Genomic DNA, 27,588 nt, shown 5'->3' on the forward strand with positions numbered 1-27,588 from the left:
ATTCACAAGGGGGACTTAGATGCTCAGCTGCCATTTTGGGGGCCTACGTCCAACATTGAGGCACAACTGGCATTCACAAAACCCCTACTTGGGTCCTGCCTAACCCTGTAGGTGCCTACATTTCTATCAGTAAAGGTCCTGTGGCACTTGCATGCTCAGAGGCTGCCTAAGAACATGCCTACAGGATCAGACCTCACACAAAACACAGCTGATGGGGCCAGCCCTTTATCCAACAACCCAGTGGTTAGCACACTCACCCAGTATGAGGGAGACTTGGGTTCAAATCTTCACCCTGCCTGAGGTGAAGCAGGTACTTAACCCCATGTCTCCAACCTCCCATGTAGGTGCGCTAACTCTGTCCTGTTGAAGCTGTCCTACTTTCTATGAAATTCTTGGAGCAGGGACTGAACCTGGGTCTCCCAAGTCATTCTCTTTGGCCCAACGAATATTTAATTATTCAACAGGATAGAAGAGAGGCCAACCTAAAAATACCCTACAGACTTGCGGTTAGGGCACTCGCCACCACTGTTTTTCTTGGAAAAGGGCAAACCTGGTTTAGACATATTGCTGTAGGCTGTGAATCCCAGGTGGAAATAGATGCCTGCCTACCTACCTCTCTTCGAAGGGTGGGGCTTAGACCCTACACCCATCCTTGGCATTTCCTACTGGCTAGTTCATGCAGCTCCCCATTCAGCTTGCTGGCTTTTGTGAATTTCATTCTTAGGCACCTAACTCTTCCCAGGCATTGTATTGGAGCCTGGGGACCTAACTCTGAGCTGTGGATTCCACAAGACACTAGGATGCCTAAAAGTTCGGTGGTGCAGTGTCTTGTGAACCTTGCCCAAAGTGTTCAACGTATGAGAGGAAACTAGCATTGAAAACTTACCAAAGCAATCTGCTGCTGGCCTTAAGGCTATTCTGGCTTAGGCTGTTGCAAGACAAAGGAAGCTAGAGACTGCGCTTCAGTCTTCCAATTTTCATTTTTCATGCTTTCCTTCCATTCCTTGTTGAAGGGAAGAGGAAAGGAAAAGAAAAGAGGTTTTTTTTGTTTTTTAAAGGGAAAATAAAAAATTCCACCTATAGGAGAAATTTTTTTAAAAAAACTGGCTCTGAGACACTCCCCCTCGTGTTAGGCCTATACATGCTACAGCTGCAGCTATGCCACTATAGTGCATACACTTGCTGCTTGATGGGAGGGTTTTTTTTGTCACTGTAGTAAATCCACCTCCTTGAGAAGTGGTAGATAAATTGACAGAAGAATTATTCTGTCAGCCTAGCAGTGTCTGCACCAGGCTTAGGTCAGCTTAACTACGGGGTGTTTCTCAAGGGTGTGTGAATTTTTCACACCCCTGATTGAGATAGCTAGGTTGATCTAAGTGCTAGGTGTAGACCAGCACTTCTTAGCCATGTAAAAGGGAGTGACTCTACTGTTTTTTTTTTTTTGTTTTTTTTTTGCCATCTGTCTGTGACTCACAACCTGGTGTTCAGCCAGCTGCTAGGTGGTCATAACAAGGAGAATGCCTCAGAATAGCAGAGGCACTGTCCCTTCTCCAGCTCAGCATGTGCTCCATGCCAGTTCCACATCTATCTTTCTTTGTCTTAAGTACTTACTAGAGAAATGGGGGCTGTATATCTGAGCTCTTTATGATCTTAAATGTATTTATCCTCAGATCATCCCTGGGAGGTAGAGAAGTCTATTATTCCCCTTTCACAGACAGGAAATAAAGGTACACAGAGGCTAAGGGTTAGAGTCACAAAGGAACTTAGGCCCCTCAGCCCAACAGTTAGGTGCCACTGACATTCATAAAACCAGTGCTTAGCTGCCACTTAACCTCACAGGTGCCTAAATCCCCATAGGTGCATAAGGTAGGATTTCAGTGGGAGTTAGGTACCTAAATACCTGTGTGAATCCTACCCCTTAAGTATCTGCCAGTTGGTATGTGCAAAACCATCCGAGTCCCAACACTGCTTGGATCTACCTCATCCCTAAGTCTCAATGCTATTCTCAAACTAGGTAATCTTGCCTGTGGTGGCTGATCTGGTAGGTGTGCTCAGAGATTCCCTAAGCCAAGCAAAAGAAAACCAAGGACAGGTCAGGAATTTTGGGGCTAGTTGGCAGGTGCATGCCCAGGAATACTCAATAGCCCAGTAGTTAGGCACTCGCCTAAAATGTGGTTTGAATCACAGCAACTCTGCCTGATTTGGAGCAGGAGCTTCAACCCAGGTCTTCCAATATCTCATGAATGCCCTAACCACTGGGTTCTTGGCTTTAATGGTGGACCTTGTTTAGGCACATAACTTCAGGAGAGAATCCACAGCTGAGAATCCCAAGCTTAGGCACCTAAGGCCTAGATCAGTGGGAGGTCAGTGCCTAAGTACCTTTGTGAATCTGAATCCTAAGCCTTGCCCCTTTTCTCTGTATTTCACTCCTGGCTAGCTTAGGCAGCTCCCTGCTCAGCTTTTTGGTTTCTGAGAATCCCTTTCTTAGGTGCCTAGCTCTCCACATACAATGCAGAGGGGTCTGGGGGCCTAACTTTGGACTGTGAATTCCTGTGAGTGACAGGGTGCCTAGGAGTTGGGCATGGCAAAGCTTAAGTCCCCTTTGTGAATCTAGCCCTAAGTGACTTGGCCAAGGTCACACAAGTCAGTGACAGGGCAGAGACTTAAACCAGGCTTCTCGAGTCCTAGGTTAGTGTCCTAACTACTTGGACCATGTTTCTCCGTTCCGCGTCTTCTGGCTGGACTACTGTAAAGAGGGCATACCCTCTCAACATAGCACAACTTCTGTAGTATTCCGTGAGCCTGCAAGCTGCATTGTCACTACAGGGGAACGTCCGACAATGGTTTCCAGCTGCTTCCACTTAAAATACCCAGAAACTAATCCTCTAGAATCAGTTTGAGTAGACTAGCATCTGTTTTTCAGGTCCAGTTCTCTGAAGGTTTCCCACATTCTCTCCCCATCCTAATTAGCACCTCCGTTGCCACCTTTCAGCCTATCACTAACCTTAAGCCAGTTCCCTAAAGTTAAGTTCCTGTCTTTTCACCCCATCCTCCACTTGCCCCATGTCCATAGGGTGGGAAAGATCAGACTTCTCCTAAGGGAAATTTGTGGATTCTCTGGCCCTCACACAGGAGTCTGAGCCTGAGGGCAACCTTCCTCCATTCTCTGGCTATCTGGAATCAATTATTTTCAGGTGTCTCATTTGTTTAGGGGTAGAATTACCTAAGGAGGAGGATCAAAGGCACATACTTCAACAAGCCTCGAATCAAGGCTTTCAGCCTTTGCCCATGTACAAAGCCTTCCTGGATATCAAGAATGAGGCCAGTTTATTACACATTCAGCATGTCAGACTCTCACTTAGTGTCCAGCAAAGTATCCAGCATCTTCCAGTGAGGCAAACACATATGTTGTTCCAGTCACTGGTGAATGCCTGATAGCATAGCTCTTAAATCAAAGACCACCTTCCTGACAGATTTAAATGGAGGCCCCTTTTAAACAGTACAGCAATGCTTGCTTAAATTCCCCTCCTAAGAGCATATGAAGATGTTGACATGGATAAAATATTCAGAAGCACCTAAGTGACCTATGAGCCTAAGTCCCTTTTCAGAAGTGACTTAGGGACAGGTTTTAAAGGTATTTAGGCACATCCCCCACCCCCACCCCATGCATGAAGAGAGTTAGGCACTTAAGGAAGGGATTTTCAGAAGCCAGCCAGTAAAGCAGGAGGCCACTTAAGCTAGCCAGGAGTGAATGACTTAGGAGAAGGGTGAGGAGAAGAGAGGAAAGTGGCTTAGGTGTCTAAGGAGCTGACCTGTTGCTCCTGGTTGATGGGCCAGAGATAGACACCTCCTTCCACTGAGGATCCTAAATCACAAACCATCTCCTGGAGTTAGGCAACTAAGCCAGGTCCACCGCTTTGGTAGTCCATACCCTAGCAGCCAAATCTCTCTCTCCTGCTCACACTTAGTATCTCTCACACGCCCCTACATTTCCCTGTGCCTCTGGCTGTCTTTTGTGCAGGGGCTCTGCTGTCCCTCCACCGGTCAGTGGCTTGCACCCAGCCCTCTTGCTGCAGGGCCTGGCAGGTAAGAGGAGTTAGGCATGCACAGATCCTGCCTATGGGATCAAGCCCTGCTGGTGAGATAGGAGTTCCCTCACCTAATTTGAGAATCCCTCTGAGGGCCTCCAGCGCTTCAGCTTTAGCTAAGGCTCTGAGCAGTTCGGGGCAGCATCAGCACTTAGGTGGCTTTGCAAATACCCACCAGCAGTAGCTTACATGCCATGGGCACTTAGGCGCCTGTGGAGTTAGGCAGCAGCTTAGTGGTGGTTTTGAAAATGCCAGTGGTGCTTAAATGATGGAGGTAGATAGGTGCTTTTGAGGATCTGGGTCTTAGAAGCCTAAATCCTATTAACTTTCAATGGGAATTAGGCTCATAAATTTTACCCCCTCTTAAGATTGAACTGGACACTAGCTTCATGACCAAATTGGTGAAGATAGACCTTAACCTTGTTCTCACCTTCTCAAACCTAGACTAGAGGCACAAAGTAAGAATAAGCAGGACAGATTGTCAACCACTGAGAGGCGTGTCACTTCTGAAAGTTCTGTGATTAGCAATGCTAATCTCATTCACAGCATCAGCAAGATGGCAATTCTGTGAAGCAGCAGAGGTAGCTGTGATCTAATGCTCAGTTCACCAATGTGTACCTATGTCCATAGGCACTGAGTGTTTCTTTTCTCCAGCAGTGCTCCACCACTATTCTCCCCCAAGGCTCCACCCCCCACTCCACCCCCTCCCTGAGGTCACACTCTCACTCCGCCCCTCCCCCAAGGGCCCACCCTTGCTCCGCCTCTTCCTGCCCCGCTCCACCCTCTCCCTGAGGCCCTCGCCCACTCACTGTTCTCCACCTTCCCCCAAACTCCTCCCCCAGCTGCCAAACAGCTGTTTGAGGGCGCCTCTAGTCAGCTAATTGTGAGCACTGCCAAACAGCTGACCCACCAAGCAGCTGTGGCAGGTGGGTGCTAAGCACCCACTATTTTTGGAACACCCATGGAGTCGGCACCTATGCCTATATCAGTTTCATTTTATTATCTAGCTGGAAGTGAAAATCAGAGTATATAACTGTTGATTCCCAGAGTTTCTACACATGGGTGGGTTAGAGATTCAGGAAACCATAACCTATTCCACTCCCTCAAAGATTTAAAAAAAAAACAAAACAGAAATATTAAATTAAGCAGAAATTAAGTCTAACAGATTCTTCCATCTTTCCTGAGTGGATGCACAAAAGCCAGGCCTCTTTCCCTTATGAGTACGTCCTACTGTGGTGCTTCATTGCAGAATAAAAAGTCCTCAAGCACAGGAGTCATTCACATAGTGATCATTTCTATCTGTCTGGCTGCTTATATGGCTCTCATCATCAGAAAATCTGAGCATCTTGCATATTAATGAATTTTTCCTGTCATCCTTGGCAGGCAGGAAAATATTGTTATCCCAGTTTTGCAGATAGGGAGCTGAAACAGAGAGCAATGAAGTAACTTGCACATAGTGACATGGGAAATCAGTGGCAGAGCCAGGAGTTGAACCTACATCTTCGAAATCCCAGTACAGCAATGCTTTAACCACAAGACCATCATCTCAATCTTTAGTATTTATTTTGTGGATGAGATTTTTTTTGGATTTGTGCTCCTAAATCACCTAAGTGCTCTTGGAATCTCACCCTATAACATCAGTAGCTTCTTCACATGTCCATGCTTAACATAACCATACTGCATATGCATGCACACACACAAAAACTCACAGGCTGGGTCAAATTCTTCGCCAACAGCTTCAGGGTTTACACCAAGGATACCTTTGTCCCATAGAGCCTTAAAATGCCACCTATCCTGCAGAGGGCAGCCTGCCTGCAGAATGAATGCCATTGAACAACCATGTTCCAGTTATTGTTAGGTAGGAGTTTTAGCCAGGGGAGGTTGGTTAGTTGGGTGTCATTTAGAGACTCTCCCTTCCCTGTAGCCCAAGTGGGATGTTAAGGCTCCAGGAGTTCAGTCATTAACCACTTTATTGTGCTTTGAGACTGCTTACAAAATATTTGGCTTAGGACTTGTAACTCAGACATAGTTGGAGCTTGAAAAATTGATCAAAACATACTGATAGCTTGTTTTGTTTTGTGCACTACACGTAGCCATATAGATGCTACTTATTATAGTTTGCAAGCCAAACACTTTTTTAGCATCCAAGACTTCATCCAGTGGACATTCACTTTGATCACAAAGGGATCCCCTTATCTGGATCTTTCCTGGCTTTCAAACATCTATGACTGATATCTTATCTAAATCTTCTGATGCACAGTTCATCAGTCATGCCAGGAAAATTGATCCTTGGCCTATAAACACTCTTACTTTCTGAATCTCTGGTGCTTTTTGCTTCTTTTTTTCTTCCTTGCCGAATCCTAAAGGCTGAACCCATGCTGGCAAACAGAACTACACACTTCAGTCCTATCCTCTGGCACTTTATCTTCCTAATTTGGGATTCATGCTACATTTTTCACTTGTGTTACATTAATTAAACTAAACAATTAGTTTTACAATTAGTGTAATATGTTTTAAAAGCATTTGTATAGGAAGGGCCACATTCTACTCTGTTACATTAATAATGTAAATGCAGATTAACCACACTGCAGTGCAACCAGTGAAATTACTCTGGATTTACACCCATGTAACTAAACACAGAATTTGGACCTGTAAGCAACGTATTTTACTGGTGTGAGAACAAGAAAATATTACGTATAGCTTCACAAGCGCAGTCACAATTAACATGTGCTAGAATGTTCTCTTTCACAGCATCTGACACATTTGTTTTAGTAACTGTTGGTAATTAAGATTAATTTTAACCCACACACAGTATCAACAGAATTCAGAGAAAGATATATGAAACCCAGACCTGTGTGTGTAAGCTTCTTTCTCAAGAGATTAGTAATCCTATGGCCAAGCTAAGAAAAAATAAATATTTATTAAAAAAAAAAAAAACCCTTACTTCAGTAATTGTAAGGGGCCATATTGTTGCAATCCTCTTGAGCACTTAAAAACCAGACTTTAGGTACACAGTTTGATTTCTAACTTCCCATGCAAGGATTTAGACATGCAGGTCAAATATAAAAGTGGTATCTCTAAGAAAGTTGTAGGGGTTTTTGGCTACAAAATTGTGCTCACAGTTGTTAAAGTTGCAGTTTTGGTGTTGTCAGTTTAAGTACCATACTCTGCCTTCAGGGCAGGGTGGGGCAAGGGTGGTGGTGCAGGACCTAAGCTGTTTTTTTGTAACTGCCTAGATGTCAAGCTGGCAGCAGGGTCCCTTACCTTGCAACTGGGGTTGGATACGCCCCCTCCACTCCACCAATTCCCAAGGCGAGGTGTGAGGGTCTGCGCCTTAGGGCAGCCCCAGCTCAGAGATCCCTGGTGGCCCTGTCTGGAGCTGGCACAGGCAGGGGTCCCCATCCCAGCCTTGTGCCCTGTGGGAGGCACAAAACCAATCCATCCCCCCCCCCCCGATCCCCAGCCCCACTCATCAGCAGTCATGGAAGACAAAGTTCTTGAGGTCATGCAGGAGATGTTGCAGCTCGGTGAGCCTGGCCTGTGCCACCTGGTGGAGGTGAAATTGCACCTAGGCAAAATGCAAAGCCAGCGCCAGTAGGGTCAAGTCCAGGCAGCAGCACTTGGCATGGAGCCAGAGCAGCGAGCAGGGCAAGCCCCCTGAGTAGCCTGGCCTCAACCCACATGCAGAACTGGCCCCATCTGCCACCCCCACCCTGCATGTACTGAATTGCTACACCACTTCACTGAGATGACTTGGCCTTCCCTCTGTCATGACAGAGAGGCAGGAGGCCAAAGTTCTGTGAGTGATATTGCAAAAGAGTTGCAGTGAACGTGGGAAGTTTGGTAAGCACTGGAAATTGAGGTTTCTGAAATTAAATATTGGCCTGCAATTTTCTTACAGCCTTCCATATCTCCCTATATATGGAGCATCCACATGACTACATCAACTCTCTCATACAAATTGAGGGTGGATAGCCAGAACTTTGATCTAGGCACATGTAGGCCAACATCTTCGCAGATTGGGGTGCCTCAGACTTTGAATGCGCAGTGAGATTTCCATAGCCAGCTAGGATTTGAAAATTAATAGATGTGTGTCTAACTTGCCTAGTTGGTTTTAAAAATCTCACCGTGTGGGCCTGATTTTCAGAGATGTTGAGCACCCACAGTTCCTACTGAAGTAGGCCTTTCATGTACACAAGAACCCATCTTGTCAGAACCCAGGACAAAGAAAAAACTAGCTGGTATAAAACTCTATAAGATATACAGCTGAAGTTACTCACTTCACCCCTATCACCTGTTGGAGGGCCCCTAGCGAGTTTGGATAAGCAGGAAAGCCTCCAGAAAGGAGGAATTGATACTCAAGCATTTAGGGCCCAGTTGTGCTCCCTCCCCCACATGCCCCCAAGTTACCATATAACATACCCTCATCATGCCCTAAATGTTGGAATTTCTGTGTTTTGACATAAAATTCTGGAAATTTTCAAGGTTCAAATTTTTCCTAGAAATATTGAAAGCTTCAGAAAAAAAGTCACTAAATATTTATTTTCATCATTTTTTCAATGCCACACTGTGGCTTTATGGAACAGCTAGTCTATTGTGGACTTTTAAGGGGTACAAGTCTGGAGAACTGCATTAAAAGTAGACTACTTTGCTTCTTATTAACAGGTATGCAGATTTTCATTACTGGTAAAGTGTGGCTACTGCATGCCAGATCACTCCTAACTCTTTAGGCAACAAGATCATTGAATACGTGATCTTACAGATATTATTTCAAGGAAAACCAACCACTATATTCATTGTCTTTTTGATATACTGTAGCAAAAAGAAGTGCAACATGTACGTCATATGACATGATTTATTCTATCAATTCCAGGAGCTATGGAATGAATCCCTTTATAGATAACTGACTCAACCTCACAATGTTGAACGTGCCAGGCTATACCTGTTCTTACTTTTCTTAAGAATGAAATGAAGCTATGAATTCTTGGCCAATCCTGCAACTCTTAATCACATGAGTAGCCTTAACTTACACAAATCCCATTCACTGAAAGCAATAAGATAGCTTATATGAGAAAATGTTGCAGTAGCAGGAACTATTTATTTATGCAATAGTCCCATTACCAAACATTCATAATTTGGTTTTGGGTGTCATTCATATGAGATATATGAAGGTAGATGAGCTTAAAGCAGGTGTTCAAACATGCCAAATAAGTGTGAGGGTTTCCCTAAAACTTTATTTTACACCATCATACAGTACATTTTTTGTGTGTGTGTGTGTGTGTGTGTGTGTGTGTGTGTGTGTGTATACACATGTTGATTCCAGAACAGTACTTAGGGCAAGTGCAGCCCAGTCCTCTTCCCACCCACTATCACTACCCTTGCTCTAGCAGCTACCAGGTATTCTCAGTGCATTGTGGGCTGGGCCATAGATTAAAATGTTCATGTCCATTTCCGATTGTGGCATGCTGCCAAAATTTTGATGACTACAAAAGTAGCAGAAGGGAAATGGCAATTTTTAACAGTTTATAGCTCAGCTAAATCTGAAAGGAATTTCATGGGATAAGCAAAAGGCATGTGTCTAGTCTTGGGCGGGATTTCAGCTTGTTGAATTTCAAGTCTGCTGCAAACAAAGTAGGTGTTAGAGCTACGAGCTCCCCATACAACAAATGAAAGAGCGAGTGTTTCATAGTATGGTGTACCTCAGTATACTGGGTACTCGCTATAAAACTTATTTTAGATATATGCTAAGGCCTTCTAAAGAGAATAGGTGAAATCCTGACGTGGTATATGAGGTTCAATTCTCTTGCAATTCTATAGGACAATTTCTGTGTAAAGTCTGGTAATTAGTATTGTAAATAACATGCTGCATGTCTATTTGTCAGAAAATAGATGTAATTGCTAAGCTAGCATCTGTGACATATACACATTACTGGCACTGAATTGGTATTCAGTGGGTATACAAAATGAGTGCAATTACATGTCAAGGGAACAAAAAAAGGTGTTATGTTTTACTTATGCCCTCATGTTGTTTTCTTGCTATTCCTTCCTTCCTTTGGCTTTGCACCTCACCTGAATGCCAAATTAATGTGAGTTACACTTCTTTCCATTCACACCTATTTACCAATCAGCTTACATGAGGTACGTGTTCCACCATCCTGTAGGCCACTGCAGAATTTGGTCCTATGTAACTAAAGTCTGGTCTACAATACAAAGTTAGGTCAACATAAGTCACCTTGCGTCAACCTAATTGTGTGTGTCTCTACACTCAAAATTGTCTTCTGCTGAAGTAAATATCACCAACGCCATGGCCGACCTACTGTGGTCAATACTGTGCAGCATAGATATCATGTGACCTATGTTGATCCTAACCGTCCTCCAGCAGCTGTCCCACAATGCCTGACTCTGACCGCTCTGGTCAATATTGTGAACTTCACTGCCCAAAGGTTATGGAGACCAGAAGCAACCCACCATGTAAAAAAAACCCCATGTATTTTTGAAATGCGTTTTCCTGATTTGCCCAGCCTGGTGAGCACCCCTGGCAGCTCACCTTTGTTGTGTGCAAATGACCTTTCTGGCTACATGTTCCAGACGTGCTCCTGCTTTGAGGTGTTGGATCTCCTGGGCCTGTGGAGAAAAGAGGCTGTGCTGGCACACCTATGGAGCAGTCATAGAAATGTGGACACCTACAAGCAGATTGCACAGGAGATGCAGGTGAAGGGGTACGACAGGGATCAGCAACCTTGCTGCATGGAAGCTAAAGAACTGCTTCAGGCATACCAGAAGACCAGGGAGGCCAGCAGTTGATCTGGTGCTGAGCCTCAGCCTCGCCAATTTTACAATGAGCTGCATGCCATGCTTGGCAGAGCCCCACTAACCCCACAGGGCACCATGGTACCTCTCAAAGTCTGAAACACAGCCCCCTGCCATGAACAGTGGAGAGGAGAAGGAAGATGGCGGTCATGTGATCCTGGGGTCCAGCTATGCCGCAAGCGAGGATCTGTTCATGACTCCACCACTATCAATTAGTCAATTCTGTCAACTGAACACAGGTGAGCCAGATGCAGGGGAAGGAACCTTGGGTAAGTGTGTGAATGCATTTTCCATTGCATTACAATGTTTATATGTACAGATGGCACCTGACCCTAATGTAGCTGGACACAAATATAAACTTTTAATTAAGTTCCTTGTACTAGAAAAGGTGGCAGTACAAGACAGGGAGTGTTATCTACTTTTCATTCCCCTGTACAGTTAGGGGGGGCATGTGGCAAGGATGTCCCCTGAATCCTCCAGAGAGATCTCAATAAAACTTCCATGGAGGTGCTCTGCAGTTCTCTCCCAAAGGTTTCCAGGAATGACAGCCTTATAGCTTCCTCCACAGTAGGATACTTTCTCAGGCTAGTCCACAATGACTTCAGCAGGAACCATTGCAGGAAACACATTGGCAGCATACGGGCCCAGGCGGCTTCGGGATGCCAGTGGCAGTTGTGCTCTGTCTTTTCATTACCCTCAGGAGCAAGATATCAGCTAAAATCACCACCACCTGTGGAAAATAGTGCCAATGCTCCAAGCCATTAGCCTGCACTCATCCATGGACATAGGGGATGAAATGGTATTGTTTCATGTAAGGAAAAAGTGTTCTGAAATTTAACTTTTTTGCTTTCTGTTGTGACTGTATGGACAATCGTACCTCAGTGTGTTTTGTCTGTAGCTGCTGCCATGGAATGCCTGACCATGATAAGGAAGAGAAAGAAGAGGAGACAGCCAGGAGGATATGTTCAGTGAGATTCCTGCAAGCCAGTGTTGCTTTGGACCATGAACAGAAGGGCTTGGAGGGTGAACATTGCAGAAGAAGGAAAGAACAGACAGGAGAAAGGCCCAGAAGTCCCAGCAGGAGAGGGAGATGCACTAGGACATAATGGGGCTTCTCTGGCAGCAAACATAGATGCTGCAGACTCTTGTGGACCTACAGGTTCAACAGTCCCAGTGTTGCCTCCCTTTGCAGTCAGTGGATAACTCCCCTTTGCAGTCAGTGGATGACTCCTCAGGGGCCACATCCCTACCATTCCAGGCTGAGGGCCAGTAAGAGGAACCACCATTTCACATACGCTGAGCTGTGAGAGCCCCGGTTGTTGTATGTAGAGCCAGTATGATCATGAATGTTCTTTCCCCTTGTTAAGTTCTGTTCCAGTAATTTATTTCAGAAGTTTTTATTTTATTTGTTTGGGGTTTTGCACTGGTTTTGACATGCAATAAAAATCTATTTTGGGGGGTTGGGGTAAATAATTCATCTTTATTACTTCACAACATATGCAGCAGAATGCCTAGCACTCGTGAAAGTGCCCACAACTTGTTTTTCTACAGCAAGACTGCACAATTCCTAACACCCCCAAAACTTTAGGGCCAGATAGAGCGCAGTCCACCACACCACATTACTGACTGTTAAGGTGCTCTTTCAAGGCCTCCCTCAGTCGCATAGCTCTCTGTTGAGCTCTTCTAATAGCCCTTGTGTCTGGCTGTTTGAACTCAGGAGACAGCCACTCCTCCTCCACTCCATGGCAAGTTTTCTCTCTTTGCCTCACAGATATTATGCAGGACACAAAAGGCAGCTATAACCCTTGGGATGTTTTTTGTCACCAAGATCCAGTCTTGAGTAAACAATGCCAGTGTCCCTTCAATCTACCAAAAATGCGTTCACTGGTCATTCTTCACCTGCTGAGCCTGTAGTTGAATCTTTCCTTCCTGTCGAGGAAGCAGGTGTACAGCTTAGCAAGGGGTAGGCTGGGTCCTCCAGGATCACTATTGGCATTTCAACATTGCCAGTGATAATCTATAGTGGACAAGAATGTCTGCTTCCAGCTTTCTGTATAGTCCTGTGTTCTTAAAGATGTAAATGTCATGCATCTTCCCCAACCAGCCAACATTGACATCAGTGAAGCATCCCTGGTGACCACCAGCATGTGCATAACCATAGAAAGGTAGCATTTTCTATTGATATATGCTATGGTGGGTGCTAAAATAGGGATATGTGTGCAATCTATTGCCCCAATGCAGTTCGGAAACCTCACTGCTGCAACTCCCTTCACTATGTCTGAGAGTCACAGTCCTGCCTAGCATGGCCCCTTCACACCTTCATGACAACAGCCACACACACACGGCATACAGATTTCCCAACTCCAAAATGAGTTCCCACTGACCCGTAACAATACAATGTCACAAGCTTCCACAGAGTGATCGCAACTCGCTTCTCCACTGTCAGTGTAGTTCTCACTTTGGTGTCCATGTGCTGGAGGACTGGGATGAGCTCAGCACACAGGTCCAAAAATGTGGCCGTTCACAACCAAAAATTTTGCAGACATTGCTCATCGGTTCCAAACCTTCATTATGCTGTGATCCCACCAGTAAGCGCTCATTCTTTGGGCCCAGAAGTGGCACTCCACCATCTGCAGCTGCTCCGTGAATGCCCCCAACCACACTGAATTGTTTTTTGCTATGTCCCATAGCAATCTGTCCTCCACAAAATCGTCATGTTCCCCCATTGTTGCAGCTCTTCCTGCGGTTCTGCAAATACTGGAGGATTGTGCATTCTGTGTTTTCAATGTTCATGACAATAGTGCGGAGCTTTACACACTCCATGCTTCTGTCAGAGATGGCAGGCAGTGGGAAGTGCTGCTTGGTTTTGTGGGATTTTTAAAAATTGTGCCAAAATTACGGGATATGGATAGCATTGAGAAAGTTGCATGATGATAAGTTGATCCCCTTGCTCTCAGTCACCCCTGTGTGACTTGTTTCTGCCCCAGCATGCATTGCCAAAGCTTCCCAAAAGACAGCATGCCAGATGATGTGCATTGCACACTGATCCCTACCCATGGTGCACAGTACTGTGCCTCAACATAAGCACTCCTGGTGAGTACATGTAGCCCTGACACAAGACGCCAAGTATGCATGAGCATAAGCAATATGCTAACTGTAGCAGCTTTATGTTAACATAACTTTCATCAACCAAAGTTTGTAATGTAGACATGGCCTAAGACTTAAACAGCCTAACATTCTGAATACAGATCTGCTAAGATTCCCAGAAAAACCTAGTCCAGCATGTGCCGCACATGTCGTGTTAGAACTATGACCTAACACATCAATTAGCATGACTACAGAGATGCATTTACATCTGGGCCTGATTCAAACTCACCAAGGTTTTTCACCGATCTAATGCCCATGACTTGGAGTGGAGTTACTTCTGATTGACAATGGTGTAAGCAAGAACAAAAACAGACCCTCTGTGTTTTCTACCCATTAGAAACATGGTTTAGTTTTTGTTCCCCATTCCCAGTGCTGTACATCTGAAATACATACTGGTGGGACACACACAAAATCCCCAAAAACAACAAGAGCAGCCACAAAACCACAAAAGACTCCCACCACAACAGTCTGTGGATTTTTAAAGTGCTTAGGGCTTGTCTACACTTGAAAGTTAATTTGGATTAAGATAGGATGTGTTTTTAAAGCACTATGCAATTCCTGGATAACTCCATGTGTAGACAAGCCATTAGTCTTAGTTTTCAAATACATACATGCCGAAAAAGAAAAGGAGTACTCGTGGCACCTTAGAGACTAACAAATATATTTGAGCATAAGCTTTCGTGAGCTACAGCTCTCTTCATCGGATGCAGGTGCCACAAGTACTCCTTTTCTTTTTATGAATACAGACTAACAGGGCTGCTACTCTGAAACCTGTCATACATGCCTAAAGTTAGGCATCTCATTAAAACTTGCCTGATTTTTAGATGTGCTGCATACCTGCAACTCCCACTTACTTAAAAGACAGCTATGGCTGTTTAGGCACCTCTGAAAAATCACTGTGTCTAGATGCCTAAATATGGATTGAGATGCCTAACTTTAGGCACCTCTTTTTGAAAAATTCCATCTTAGGGCTTGTCTTCAAGTCGGCCTAAGTTACACTACTCCAGCTATGTAAATAACATAGCTGGAGTCAACGTAGCTTAGGTCAACTTACCCCGGTGTCTTCGCTGTGCTACATCGACAGGAGATGCTTTCCAGTCAACTTCTTTTACTCTTCTCGGGGAGCTGGAGTACCAGGGTCGATCGGCGAGCGCTCTGTTGTTGATTTCGCATGTCTTCATTAGACCCGCTAAATTGACCCCTGCTGCATCAGTTGTAATCAGGTAGTTTTTAAGTGATGTGAAACTTGGGTAAGCAAGACTAATTAGACTCCTGAAGGGGGTACAGTGGTCTGGAAAGGTTGAAAGGCACTGACTTAGAGTAGTGTGGAGGCTACTCTCATTCATGGCAACTTCCACAGGTGTGCCCCATAGTCCAGCATTCCCTGTGGTGATGAGTGCTATGGGCATGTCAGGTTTCAGAGTAGCAACCGTGTTATTCTGTATTCGCAAAAAGAAAAGGAGTACTTGTGGCATCTTAGAGACTAACAAATTTATTTGAGCATAAGCTTTCGTGAGCTGAAGTGAGCTGTAGCTCACGAAAACTTATGCTGAAATAAATTTGTTAGTCTCTAAGGTGCCACAAGTACTCCTTTTCTTTATGGGCATGTCAGGGGCTGCAGGTGCAGACTCTGTGGCTTATGTCAGGTCCACGTGGTTCTTTGTGGCTCTTTAAGGTCTCTCTTTGCCATCAGAAGGGCATGTAAAGGGCTGGGGCAGGAGCCAGTTTTGCTTTCCTACCCAGTTACGTTGTATAAATAGTTGGGTGGGTGGGTGCTGTTAATTACTTTAAATGGAAGTTGATAACTTCTTAACCATAGGCTTCTAAGAGCTCCTTGTGGAAATGAGCTACTTTCTCCTCAGGTCCAGTTAAGACTTAGTTGTAGGAGGATGTAAGATTCAAACACAGGAGGAATTGTTCATAAGGCACTTAGAAATCCTGCCGCACTTTCTAATGAAAAAAGTCATTTATTTTTCTATAGCAGAACAATGTCCCAGTTTAGAACCTATAATGTTGAATGCTAGGGAAGGATTAGGTTTAGATTAATGTGTGTGACATAGGCATTATTCTGTGTTCCCTGTGCTATGTCTGTAGCTGTGTCCGTCTACCGGCAATGTGCTACGGACAAAATATTTTAAAATTTCTCTTTTTAAAAATAGTAAATAGGTCAAAGTATACTTTCTACCCAGTTAAATTAAATCGTTGTTAGGTAATAGATATTTTTGTATGTTTAATTTTCATATTTTGTGCACACTACTTACCTGTTAGATCAGAGAATTTTTTTTTTATAAAACAAACAAACAATATATATTATGGTACACTGGCTCATTCTGATAGAGTATTTTCTGTACAAAATGGGTTAGTAAAATGTTTCTATGGTGAGGTCTTGCATGCTAAATTTAAGAAAGGATTTTGGTGACCAATTTCTAAACATCTGAAAAACGATTGTTAATTCTGCAATTCCACTTACAGCTTTATGTTAGATATTTTAAATGGATAAGACTTTAATTTAAGGTCATAATTGCTTGCCAGTGTCAAATATCAAAGCTCACAGGGAACATTCTGTTTTTTGTATATATTTTTCAAAATGTAAGTGGGTTGGCTCCTACCTTTAGGATTTATCTGAATTCATAGTTCAACGTTTCACACCTGAAACGTATAATTTATGTGACTCTTTTCAACATGGTGTATTTAAATGGTTACTGAATTTGAAATGGCTCTATCATCTAGTAAGAACTGAGTCCATTTTTAAAATATGCATTTTCATTCTGTGCTGTGTTAGTGCTGTGGACAGATACACATTTTACCTTTTAAAATCTGACATGTAAATACTGTATTCTTGTATCGAGATTGAACATCGTAAAATTGTTTCTCAGAAGTTCTTAACTCCCGCTAGAGAGAAAACAACTGTGTTCATGCACTGTTTAATTGTTACAAATTGAAGTACAGCCAAAGCATTTTTCCTTCAGGAGACCTATTCCTTACCTATTTTTTATGTGATTGCGTGAAAATAATTTCCCTCCCTGTCTGCAAACTAGACTAAGTGAACAGTGTAGATAAGATTCCATGGAAAGAAAAGGAATTGTCAGAGAAGTTTTTTTCAAGAGCTAATGTCTGTGTGGTCCTCTCCATTTTTAGAAGAATAATAAAATGGCTGAATTCTATATGGGTCTGTGTTGTTAAACCACCATCTTATGTTTATTGTTCTGGTTGCTTCTTATCAGGAAAACAAAATCTTTTAGTAAACCATAGTAGCTCATTCTAAATCAATTATTTTCCCACCAAACTTAAGTTCATAGTATCACCAAATGACTGATTTATCAGACAAACACTCTGCCTGGTTTGCTAGCTCCTTTGTTGGAAAAAAAATTATCAACAAAAGAATATAACCTATTGATATTACTTCTAAAATACACTAGGGAGAATAGGTTGAGTTACAACTAACCACATGAAACTATTCAGTCGGATATGTTTACAATTAGGCATTTCATTTTTTGTAATGAGCACAAACATCAACAATAATCCATGCTATGTTACTGGAAATCATGCAGAAAGTGTCTTCGTGACAGCATGTTGGGGTTATCTAAATGTGGGGGAAAAGGCAGCCTTAGGAGAAGAGAGAGGCTTTTAAACAGCCTCTACAAAAATTTAACCTCTTAGATCTTACTTGTTATCCTTGTGGTATAGGATTTTTTATTTTGGAGGTGGAGGGGATATAAAGGTGAGCAGATCAGCTTTTCATTCATCTCAAAAACAGTGAAGCTGTGAATTTTCAAACACAATTTCACTTTAAAAGCCCCACTGCTGCAATTAACTTCCCCAGCATGGACCCCTGTAGGCCCCCACTGCAGCAAACAGGGTCCCTCTTGTATGGGTGGGAACAAGGGGCCAAATTAGCAGATACAGTTGCAGGGTCAGGCCCCTCTGTTTGTAAACATCGGAATTTGATCCTAAGGTACCATCGTCTAAAATTCCAGCTGGGTTAATTTACATAGTTTTCTGATATGTTTTATTAAAATGATAAGAGCTTAATTAAAAATATAAATAAACAATGGGTAAGTAAATAAGATTTTTTTTGTGAGATTCTGTCTGCTTTAATCAAAAGCTAAGAAAGCAAAACGACGTATTAAATAAAATCAGTGTGTGAAACAGGCAGAGTAGTTTCTGGAAAAATCTTAAACCTCAGCTGTCTTTTTCTTTGCTTAGAATGAGAAGAGTATTTTTGTGGGTATGTCTCGTGTTTGTTACAGGTCTCACATTAGTTTTTCCCTTCAAGAAAGCCTGGTCATGATGCCCTCCTAATTTACACACCAATGCAATGGGATTGCAAAGAATGAACACCAGTATAAAGTGTGTCCTGATGAGTTGTGAAGCAGCACTGTGAAATTCTGGACAACCGCATGAATACAATTCCTATGCCTTGAGCAGTACTCATGTCATTATGTTTTAAACACAAGTGAGCAACACCATTGCTTTGTTTCCTCTGGGATTTCCTGAATTTTAAAATGATTAAGAAAATAACCTCCATTTATAAGAATCAGCATGAAGATATTAAATGGAATGGGTAGCAGACTGCATAGAATCTAGAGCTAATCTGAATTCCTGCCTGCCCTTCCCCCTTCTTTTGCTCTAATTTAAGGTTCCACATGCATGACTCTATGTAGTTTTCTTGACTGTTCACGTAGAACTTGTTTCTTTTGTTTCCGTAGCAGCTGACAAAAAATAACCCCACCCCCCCTTCCCATGACAGTTGCTGTCTGTTTTCAAGTTGTGGTGATTTTGACCTCATATTCAGCGTCTCTGTCTCTTACTGTTCACAGTATCTGTAAAGACATCAGATATATGCCTGCCTGCCATTTATATTCTTAAGTAATATGAGGAAGAAGTCCTATTTAAAACAAAAGTAGGTTAAAGTGACTTCCTAGCACTCAGTCAGGTTTTTATTGTTGATTTCTTTACAAAAAAATTAACAAATAATAGTTCTTTGGCATTATAGCCTACAGCAGCAGTGGTTAGCCTTTGCATAATGCAAACATCTTAAAGGCTTGTGTTTAGCTGCAGGAAATTAAATGTGATGCTCTCAGCTTTTAGAATGCTTATTGGGAAAGGTTTAATATCCAGTCTTTGGTTATTAGAATCTTTAAATCATCCATAAAAATTATTCTAGATTTCTATGAAAAATGAACTCATAGATTAGCTGCCTTTGGACAGACTGAAGCATCTTGTAATGCTGCAGAAGCATTTCTGACTTCAGCTGCTGTATTGCCCTGACTGAAGAGAATGATAAAAATAGCATCGGGGCAGGCAATTTTGTTACAGTTACTCTCATCATATATGTTCTCTGGGTAATTGTTTACATCTGAACCAGGCTCAGCAAGGGAAGGTGTGGGTGTTCCCTTCTTCTCCCGCCCCCCTCCCCCACCCATCTTGTTCTTCAGACTAATATCACTGAAGCTCTTGAATACTGAAACAATTATGTTCAATGTTAATCTTTTTGCTATATCATGGATAGTTTAACTCCCTAGCATCAGAATAGGATAATTGGAGAAAACTTCCCTGTGTTTTGCTTGCAAAACTCTCATTTCCTCAAGAATGTTGTGGAGCTAATGATTAAAGAAAACTTTATTTATAAACTTAGGTCTCTTAAACATTTCCTTTTAGTCTATGTATCATGTGTTGTAAAACCTCGAATTTGCACTTGCTGTAAAATAACATGCCATCTTTCAAAGCATTTAAACCACTAGCCCCAGCACTGTATTAGAAACCATTCACTGTTCACAGCGCACCAAAATGCAGTTTTTATTACTGGTTAGTATTTAAAGGGGGGGAAAAGGAATTGGCCAGGGAACATTTTAAATGAGTTAAACACCGCTGCCCGCAGCCCTTCCCTTTCCCCCGCCCCTTTAAGTAGATGTAAAAAATCATGTAGTCACCAGTAAGTAATTTAGAGTTTTTTCTGTCAACAGATAACACTATAGAGCTACACAATTATTGTCTACTCATCAGATATATTGGATTATTGTCCAAATCATATTATAGGTCAGCGTGAAGACGCACACAATTATGCTGGCCTTCCTTGTTGCTTAGGTCACCCAAGCTGTGGCAAACTGCTGGCAAGACAGTGCTGGTGTCACTATAAAACTGTTTCTAAGTATGAACATGAAAACATGAGTTTAAATTAAGAAAAGCTAAATGCTAGAAGTGTTTTTTACTTTGCATTTAAGCTTCTGAAGGCATAGGTAATTTTAAAATGAATTCCAGTCGTCAGTTTGGTTACAGTTAATATTGCACCTATTACATTCATATCATTTTCATTCCTATTCATTTAAGGTTTTTCTTCGACTTCGTAAAATTCTCAATTTAACTATGACTTGATGGTGAACCGGTGTTTGGAAGGAGAAATGTTTCTTAAATTCCTAGGGTGGTGGGTTTTTTATATTTCCTTTCTCAGCTGTAGATTTTAATAGACTTGTTTTCTTGCTGTTGATTTTAAAGTATGTTGAGGATGTTATTAAATGATGCTAGACAGATTTCCTAAGGCTTTCATTTCATGAAATTGTTCATTCCCTGTCTCAGAAGCTGTCTTAATCTACTTCCCTTACTCAGCTAACTGTACTGAGGCAGTGTTCACATTTAGGATAATTGTCATCTCTTTATCTATACTTCATGTTGCGTTAGGTTTTGAGCATGCAGTCACCTAATAAATTATCAGAGCCTATTAAGACTATGAAGGGCTGTTCCTTTTATAGCAGATCGTTTCCAAGAAACAGAATCAGGAGTTGCTCATACTTGTTTTAGCTGTGCTTTAGACTTTATGTTGACCTAGACATCATGTGATGTATATTAGTTTGTTTTATTTTAACTTTATTTTAAGATGCTGAGCTAAATCACCATGTTTAAGTAGTATTTTTATTTTGGATAATCATTTATTCCAGTGTTATTGGTTTGGATTATATATGCATGTTCAAATGTGCACTTGCTTAATTTTCCTTTGTATAAGCTTGCCTGTCTATTGTTTTGTATATTTATGTATACAGTGTGTACACAAGAATATACAAATCCATACATAGATCAGCCTGTGCCTGTGTATCATAATGTATTAGGTTTCATTTCATTGTGGTGTAAAGTAAGAATATACAGCTGACACATTAGCAATTACAAGCAGTTTGTATTTTGAATTCTCAGCTAGAACAAAAGGGTTAATACCACATTTCAATGTGCATGAATGATACCATGTGGTATCATTTGTGTGCTTGGAGGTGGCTGACCATTTCCATTTTGGTGTCAATCCCATGAGAACGAAAGCATTTCAGAATGGGGTGTGAGCTGTCTTGCTGGTAAGAGTGATTGACAAGGAATGAATAAATAGTCAGAAGAACTGAATAAATACCACCCTCCTGTTTAAGTCCAGGCACAAATGAACAGGCACATACACAATTTAATGTAACACTTCAACCAGTAGGCTGACTTGCTTGGTGACAAAAACATGGCTGAAAAGCCAAATTATAGTTTAATTATAACAGCTTTTATTAAAACAAGAGCAACAAAAAACGCTACTAGAAATTTCAGTAAACTAGGGGGAGGGATTAAACTATTTTGAAAGCAGGATGTAATGATAAATATAGATGCAAAAGCTGATTGAGGCCCCTGGAGTGGAAGTGGGGGCCCTGACAGCAGGTTTTTGGTCAATTGGTGAGGCGAAATGGTTCACTGAATTGGATAACACAGTGCATACCATAGTGACTGATGAAATTGATTTGTCCGTGGCTGCAGCCTACTCTATTACTGAGGCCCTTTAACCTATTTTCGAACTCTTTTAAAAGAGAGAGAGAGAGAGAAAGGAAGCTTCTGGATGAATGTGATCCTAAAGGAAGGAAGTGAAAATAAGTTAAATTTACAGCTATAAAATTCTCTCCAGAATTAAGATCAGATATATCATTCCCAAAGTGGATTACAATCCTTACTAACACATAGATAAGAAGTCACAGAATAAATACATATCTTATACTATATAGAAAGAAATCAAGAAAATGCCATTCTTTAATATCAAATTTAAATCATAACACACACACACACACCCTTATTTTTTTAGTATCTTTCTAGAACTTTGGGGGAGGAGGGCTAAGGGAAGGGATCATTGCCATTATTTTTCAGTTGTCACTCTTATTGTTTTATCTAGTGGTTCTGGAGAGATCTTATCTGACAAACATAGCTATATACCAGTAAGAGATGTTAATTTGGTCATTTGTTTTGAAATAGCTTCAGTGACTGAGGGAAAGGAAACCAATGTACAATGTTTAATATATGAAAACATTTTTACTAAACATAAGAAATATCTATAATTTTGGTCTTAGAGAATAGGATGGGTGTGAAATATCTAACATTTTTATTTAATCTTGCTGAAATATTGGGGAAATAAATGCTAGATGACCGTGGTTTGCAAAACCTTGCCTGTTTTCTTTTTTTCCTTTCAACTGCACAGGGTAATTAAGATTGCTGGGTCAGTTTACAATACATGCAAACAGACTCAGTTTGAGAAAGAGTTCTTCAATCCTACTGGCCGATTACACAAAAAACAGATGTATACTGAATATTTAAAAATGTTAGCAGTTCATCTGAAGCCACTTAAAGACTCATTTTAGCGGGCTTTTTTGTTACACTTCTAAAAATTGGGCACAACTGATGTCATTACAACATTCTATGCACGGATTTTTAAAAAATCATTGGAATTCTATGTATCATTTTACTTATTCAAATTATAAATTGCCCTTGCAAAATTCAGCTTGGCCAAGGCAAGGAATTATTTTGATCATGCAAAAGGGTAGGCAAGAGTTGTTAGAAGGAAAGGGTTCCCCCTCCTTGCCTGAAATATTAATGGCAATTTTTCAAGGCTGGTATAAACTTTATACTATTTTTAGCAATTTTTCTTCCAAAAGTGAAATCTATTTCATAAGCTAAGGCAAACATGCACACATCCATGCTTAAGTTTGGGCATGCAAGTAGACGAACACAGCAGTCACGAAGTTAAATATGTGCATAAGTGATTGCAGGGTTCTGGCTAAAACTACAATTTTCCAGTGATCTGCAGTTTTAAAATATCTAACCGTGAGTTAGATCCAAAGCCCACTGAAGTCCATGGAAAAGTTTGTAGTGACTCCAGTAGGCTTTGGAGCAGGTCTATGTAAGCAGAATTTCCCTTGTTTAACAGATTTGTAAGTTAAGCATGGAAATCATATCATGTGATTTGGTGTCACTTTCCTCAGTAAAATGGTAAACAAAGAATTAAATTTATGCATGTATAAGATATATAATGCTAATTATAGAAACACAGCAAACATCTATACAAAGGTCAAGATGAATGTAACATGATGGTCCTATTACATCAAAGAAATTATCTTCACAGACGTGTATTCTGTGCATGATTTAACAGTTTATGCAATTATTTTCTTTTTAGCAAATAGTACACAACTGTATACTGTGCTCATTTAAAGAAATCATAAATGGAGCCTGTCATATAAATAAGGATCATTCAGTGAGGTATTGCTTGAGGACTGCAGGATTGAGCCCTTAGTTAACACGATTACCAGTAAAGTATTTACATTCTGGCTGTGTGCTTAATCATTGGTATGGCTGTTCTAAAGGCTAAAGCCATGTAATAGTTGAACATTCTGGAGTTTGTCTACTTGTTTTTGGAAGACTTAAATTTAATTGTGTTGAGTTCTGGGTTTCCAAGGAAGAAAACAATAAACCCATTTTATGATGCTCACTGTTATATTTTCAGAACCATGCTGCAACCTCTTAGCAATAGGTATTGACAAAAGCTTCCTCCTGGCCACCATCCCCCTCTTACTATGTGCCAATGATCCAGGCATGGAGAGGACCTTCCACTCAGGCTGCTGGGTCCATGATACCATTCCCACCCATCCCCTTGCAGCACCGTTGGGATCTGGTGGGTGAGCTGGGGCTGGGGACACATCATTCCCCCTACCTACTAATCCATGCAGATATTACTGAGAAAGGTAACACAGCACAGGATTGATTAACTTTTCCTACAGAACCTCCTCTATGGTGAGAGAACATCCCTTTAAGGGGGGTGCAGGGGGCAGCCTGAGCCAGGAGAGTTCACTGAAGTTATGCAACAGTGGGCAGTGGGGAGAACCCCGGGGCTCCAGAACTTCCTCCAGCCCAGCCTCCTATAAACCTCCTGGATCATGGGAGGTTGAACTCCTCTTCTCTGCCCCACAGAGGAAAGAATCAGGAAGGAACTCCTCTTCAAAGGGACCCTTGCAGAGATTTCCTTCCCATTACCTGGTGGGGGAAATGATCTAGCTATTATCATCATAACTTCCCCTTTGCTCTGTTGGATTTGACTAATTTGGTGCCATACATTTTTTAAGATGGTGTATACCTTTGGAAGGGTTGGGTAAACTGTGAGATTGTTTATCAAAGAACATGAACTTCTTTCTTATCAAATTTCACCATATTATTCAACTTTTAACAGAGGACTCTTTTCTACCTTGTAGCTAATATGGCACAAACAGGACTAATTAGTGAGGATGAACTTGTAGGCAATCATAGCCTGATCTTTTTGCAACAACACCTTCAGTCATTAACCCAAATTAAACACACTAGCACTCAAACAGTTTATTGCTACAAATATTCAAATAAAGATATTTAATCTACATTACATGAGCTACAGACTTTATTGTGGGCACATGTTTGAATATTTGGTGCCCTCTAGTGGACCATTCTAATGTTATCAGCACAAGTACATTCTCTGAGATTATTTATTACGGAGAAATACAACTGGTACATTTTGGCAGAGTCCAAATAGCCATTTTTACAGTTTAATAAACTATAAAGCTTATTTTTGATTCTGGACTTTAACTTTTGTTACCACTGAGGGGTACATAAAATCATTATTATTCCCTTCATATAGTTTTCTAATGTATTTGCATACAGCGTTGGTCTCACACAAAAGAGCCCTGATAGTTTCACCTCTTGTGTCCCTAGGCAATATTTTTAAAGCTATTAAATGCATCTTTAGGCACCTAAATACCTTTGAAAATGTGCCCTTAGGACTTGATCTATTGCAGTCAGTAGATAGACTCCCATTGACTTCAGTGGGCTTTGAATCAGACTCTAACTAAGGGCCAGATTCTGAATGAGTGATACCAAAGTGTTTGTGGAGGAAGATACTCATCAGTATGAATGAAGGTGGTAGAATTTGGCCTAAATGAGGATGAGATTTTCATAGTACCTAAGTGATTGAGGAGCACAAGTCCTATTCACTTTCAGTGGAACTTGTAAAAAGAAAAGGAGTACCCGTGGCACCTTAGAGACTAACAAATTTATTAGAGCATAAGCTTTCGTGAGCTACAGCTCACTTCATCGGATGCATTGAAGTGAGCTGTAGCTCATGAAAGCTTATGCTCTAATAAATTTGTTAGTCTCTAAGGTGCCACGGGTACTCCTTTTCTTTTTGCGAATACAGACTAACACGGCTGCTACTCTGAAACCTGTCATTATGAGTGGAACTTGTGCTGCTAAATCACTCAGAAACTTCTGAAAAAAATCTCACCTTAAATTCTTACAACCAGAAAATAAATACTATAAAATATTGAGTGGAAACTCCCACTGTTTTACAAATGTGCTGTGTGTCTTCACATGAAATTAAAAATTGTTTACGTATCTTAAGATTTGGGTTCTTCCTTGTTCTTTCTTTAATGTTTTGAAGAATATTTTTATTGACATATTTTATAACAGACTCTCTTTTTCATTTGTAGATGCTACAACTGTGGTGGCCTTGATCATCATGCTAAGGAATGTAGTCTACCTCCACAGCCAAAGAAGTGCCATTACTGTCAGAGCATCATGCACATGGTGGCTAACTGCCCTCATAAAACTGTTTCACAACAGCCCACTAGTTCTCAGGGAAGATATGAAGCAGAACCACAGCCTTCCACTTCTGCTTTCCTGAGAGAAGGGGGAGGGGCTTACGGCCATTCATCTCCATCATATTCTCAGGAGGGAAAGTCAGAGATCTTAGAACGTTCAGGCAGGTCACCACAAGAAGCTTCCTCCAGTAAGTTATCTGCATCACCTGAAGAACAAAGCAGAAAGGGACCTTCTGTTCAAAAAAGGAAAAAAACTTAGAGCTTTGTTGTAACCTTTCATTTTCCCTACCCTCTTGGAATGTCTACCTCATGCAAGAACAGGGGAAGTAATTTCACTATCAGTAGCTGACCTGAAATTTTAACTACTGTTGAGGAACTGTGAATTTATTTTTTTTAATAGACAAATCACTCCAAGCAAATTACATTTGAGCAGGGTGTCTTGTGTTTTACTGCCTGTGTGTGTGTGGATGTGCACGAGTGCATGTGTCTCTATCATGTCTTTCTGTCTATATGTATACATATCTATAATCACTATCTCTATCTCTGTATATGTATACATACACACACCAGCAGAACATTTTCCATTTCCCAGGATACATCATCCATTGTGAAGCAATAGTCATGGTTCAGAATGTTTTTGGATACTCATTCCTGGCAGCAATCTTGAAAAAATGCTTTAAAAACCAGTTAAGATCATGACTGTTACTTTTGTGTGAACCAAAGGGTACTTCACCTCTCCAAGCTACCAATGATATGGTACTAAGAATACTAAGACATTCCCCTAACTCTCTATTTTGGGTAGATATTTTGTTCTTGATGCCCAAAGTGTAGCAATGTTGTTTTTTTCTCCACACACCTGTCAAGGGCATGCCTTGATTAAGTATGGCTCTGTTGCCACAATCTTTGTTCAGGAGTAGACTTCAGAAAAGACAATGAATGTGTATTTTTTGTCCTGAGATCTCAAATGTTATGTTAAATGAATATGGTTTAATTTTAAGTTAGGTGACCATTGTGTGGGGGAGAATGCGTCAGTTGTTCTGAACTGATTGGTTTGAGTGGTATCAAGCTACCACCCTGTCTGCCCCCTTTGAGTTTTGTGAAAATCTTGAGGGGCATGGGGATGGGGATGGTGGCGGCAGCTGCTTCCCTTGGTCCCAATTTGTCCCCCTGAGTCAGTGTATAGATCAAGGGGATTTCCCCCTTGTTTACTACTGAAAGTCATGAAGAGAACTCCCTAGGGTTTTTTAAGATAAAGGAAAAAGAAATACAAAGTTAATGGCATATTGGGGTACAGCCTTGGTGGAGAATAAAACTATATGGACACTTACAGTTCATCAGCATTCCCTGCTATTCATATAGTAAAAGTACAGTACTGAGTGAAGAACATACACAGTTGATGCAGAGAGGCCTTAGAGCAGGGACATGCAAACAGTGTGAGACTTGCCAGAAGCCCTAGGACTCCATCTGCTTTCCATGAAACGGAGAAGACTGCAGACGAGCCTTGGCTCAGTGCATGCTGGGACTGCTCCTCTGCACTGAAGAACGTGTCTGCAAGCCCCATTCTAAAACTCACTGGGCAGCACTTTAACCAACCCCTGGCTGCTCTTTGGCCATCCTTAACCTGGTCCATTTGCAATTGGTAAATT

At 41.6% G+C, this 27,588-nt stretch overlaps 1 protein-coding gene across 1 annotated transcript in view; it reads left to right on the plus strand.

Moving 5' to 3' along the window:
* Positions 1 to 26,369, plus strand: part of LIN28B (lin-28 homolog B) — a 127,146-nt gene extending 100,777 nt beyond the window's left edge. The window contains exon 4 of the mRNA XM_038395374.2: positions 25,832 to 26,369. Coding sequence (XP_038251302.1) covers positions 25,832 to 26,201 — 370 coding nt within the window. The 3' untranslated portion in view covers positions 26,202 to 26,369. The remainder of the gene's footprint in view (positions 1 to 25,831) is intronic.
* The last annotated feature ends 1,219 nt before the right edge of the window (positions 26,370 to 27,588 follow it).

The sequence above is a fragment of the Dermochelys coriacea genome, chromosome 3 (genome assembly GCF_009764565.3).
Source record: "Dermochelys coriacea isolate rDerCor1 chromosome 3, rDerCor1.pri.v4, whole genome shotgun sequence".
Classification (NCBI taxonomy): Eukaryota; Metazoa; Chordata; order Testudines; family Dermochelyidae; genus Dermochelys; species Dermochelys coriacea.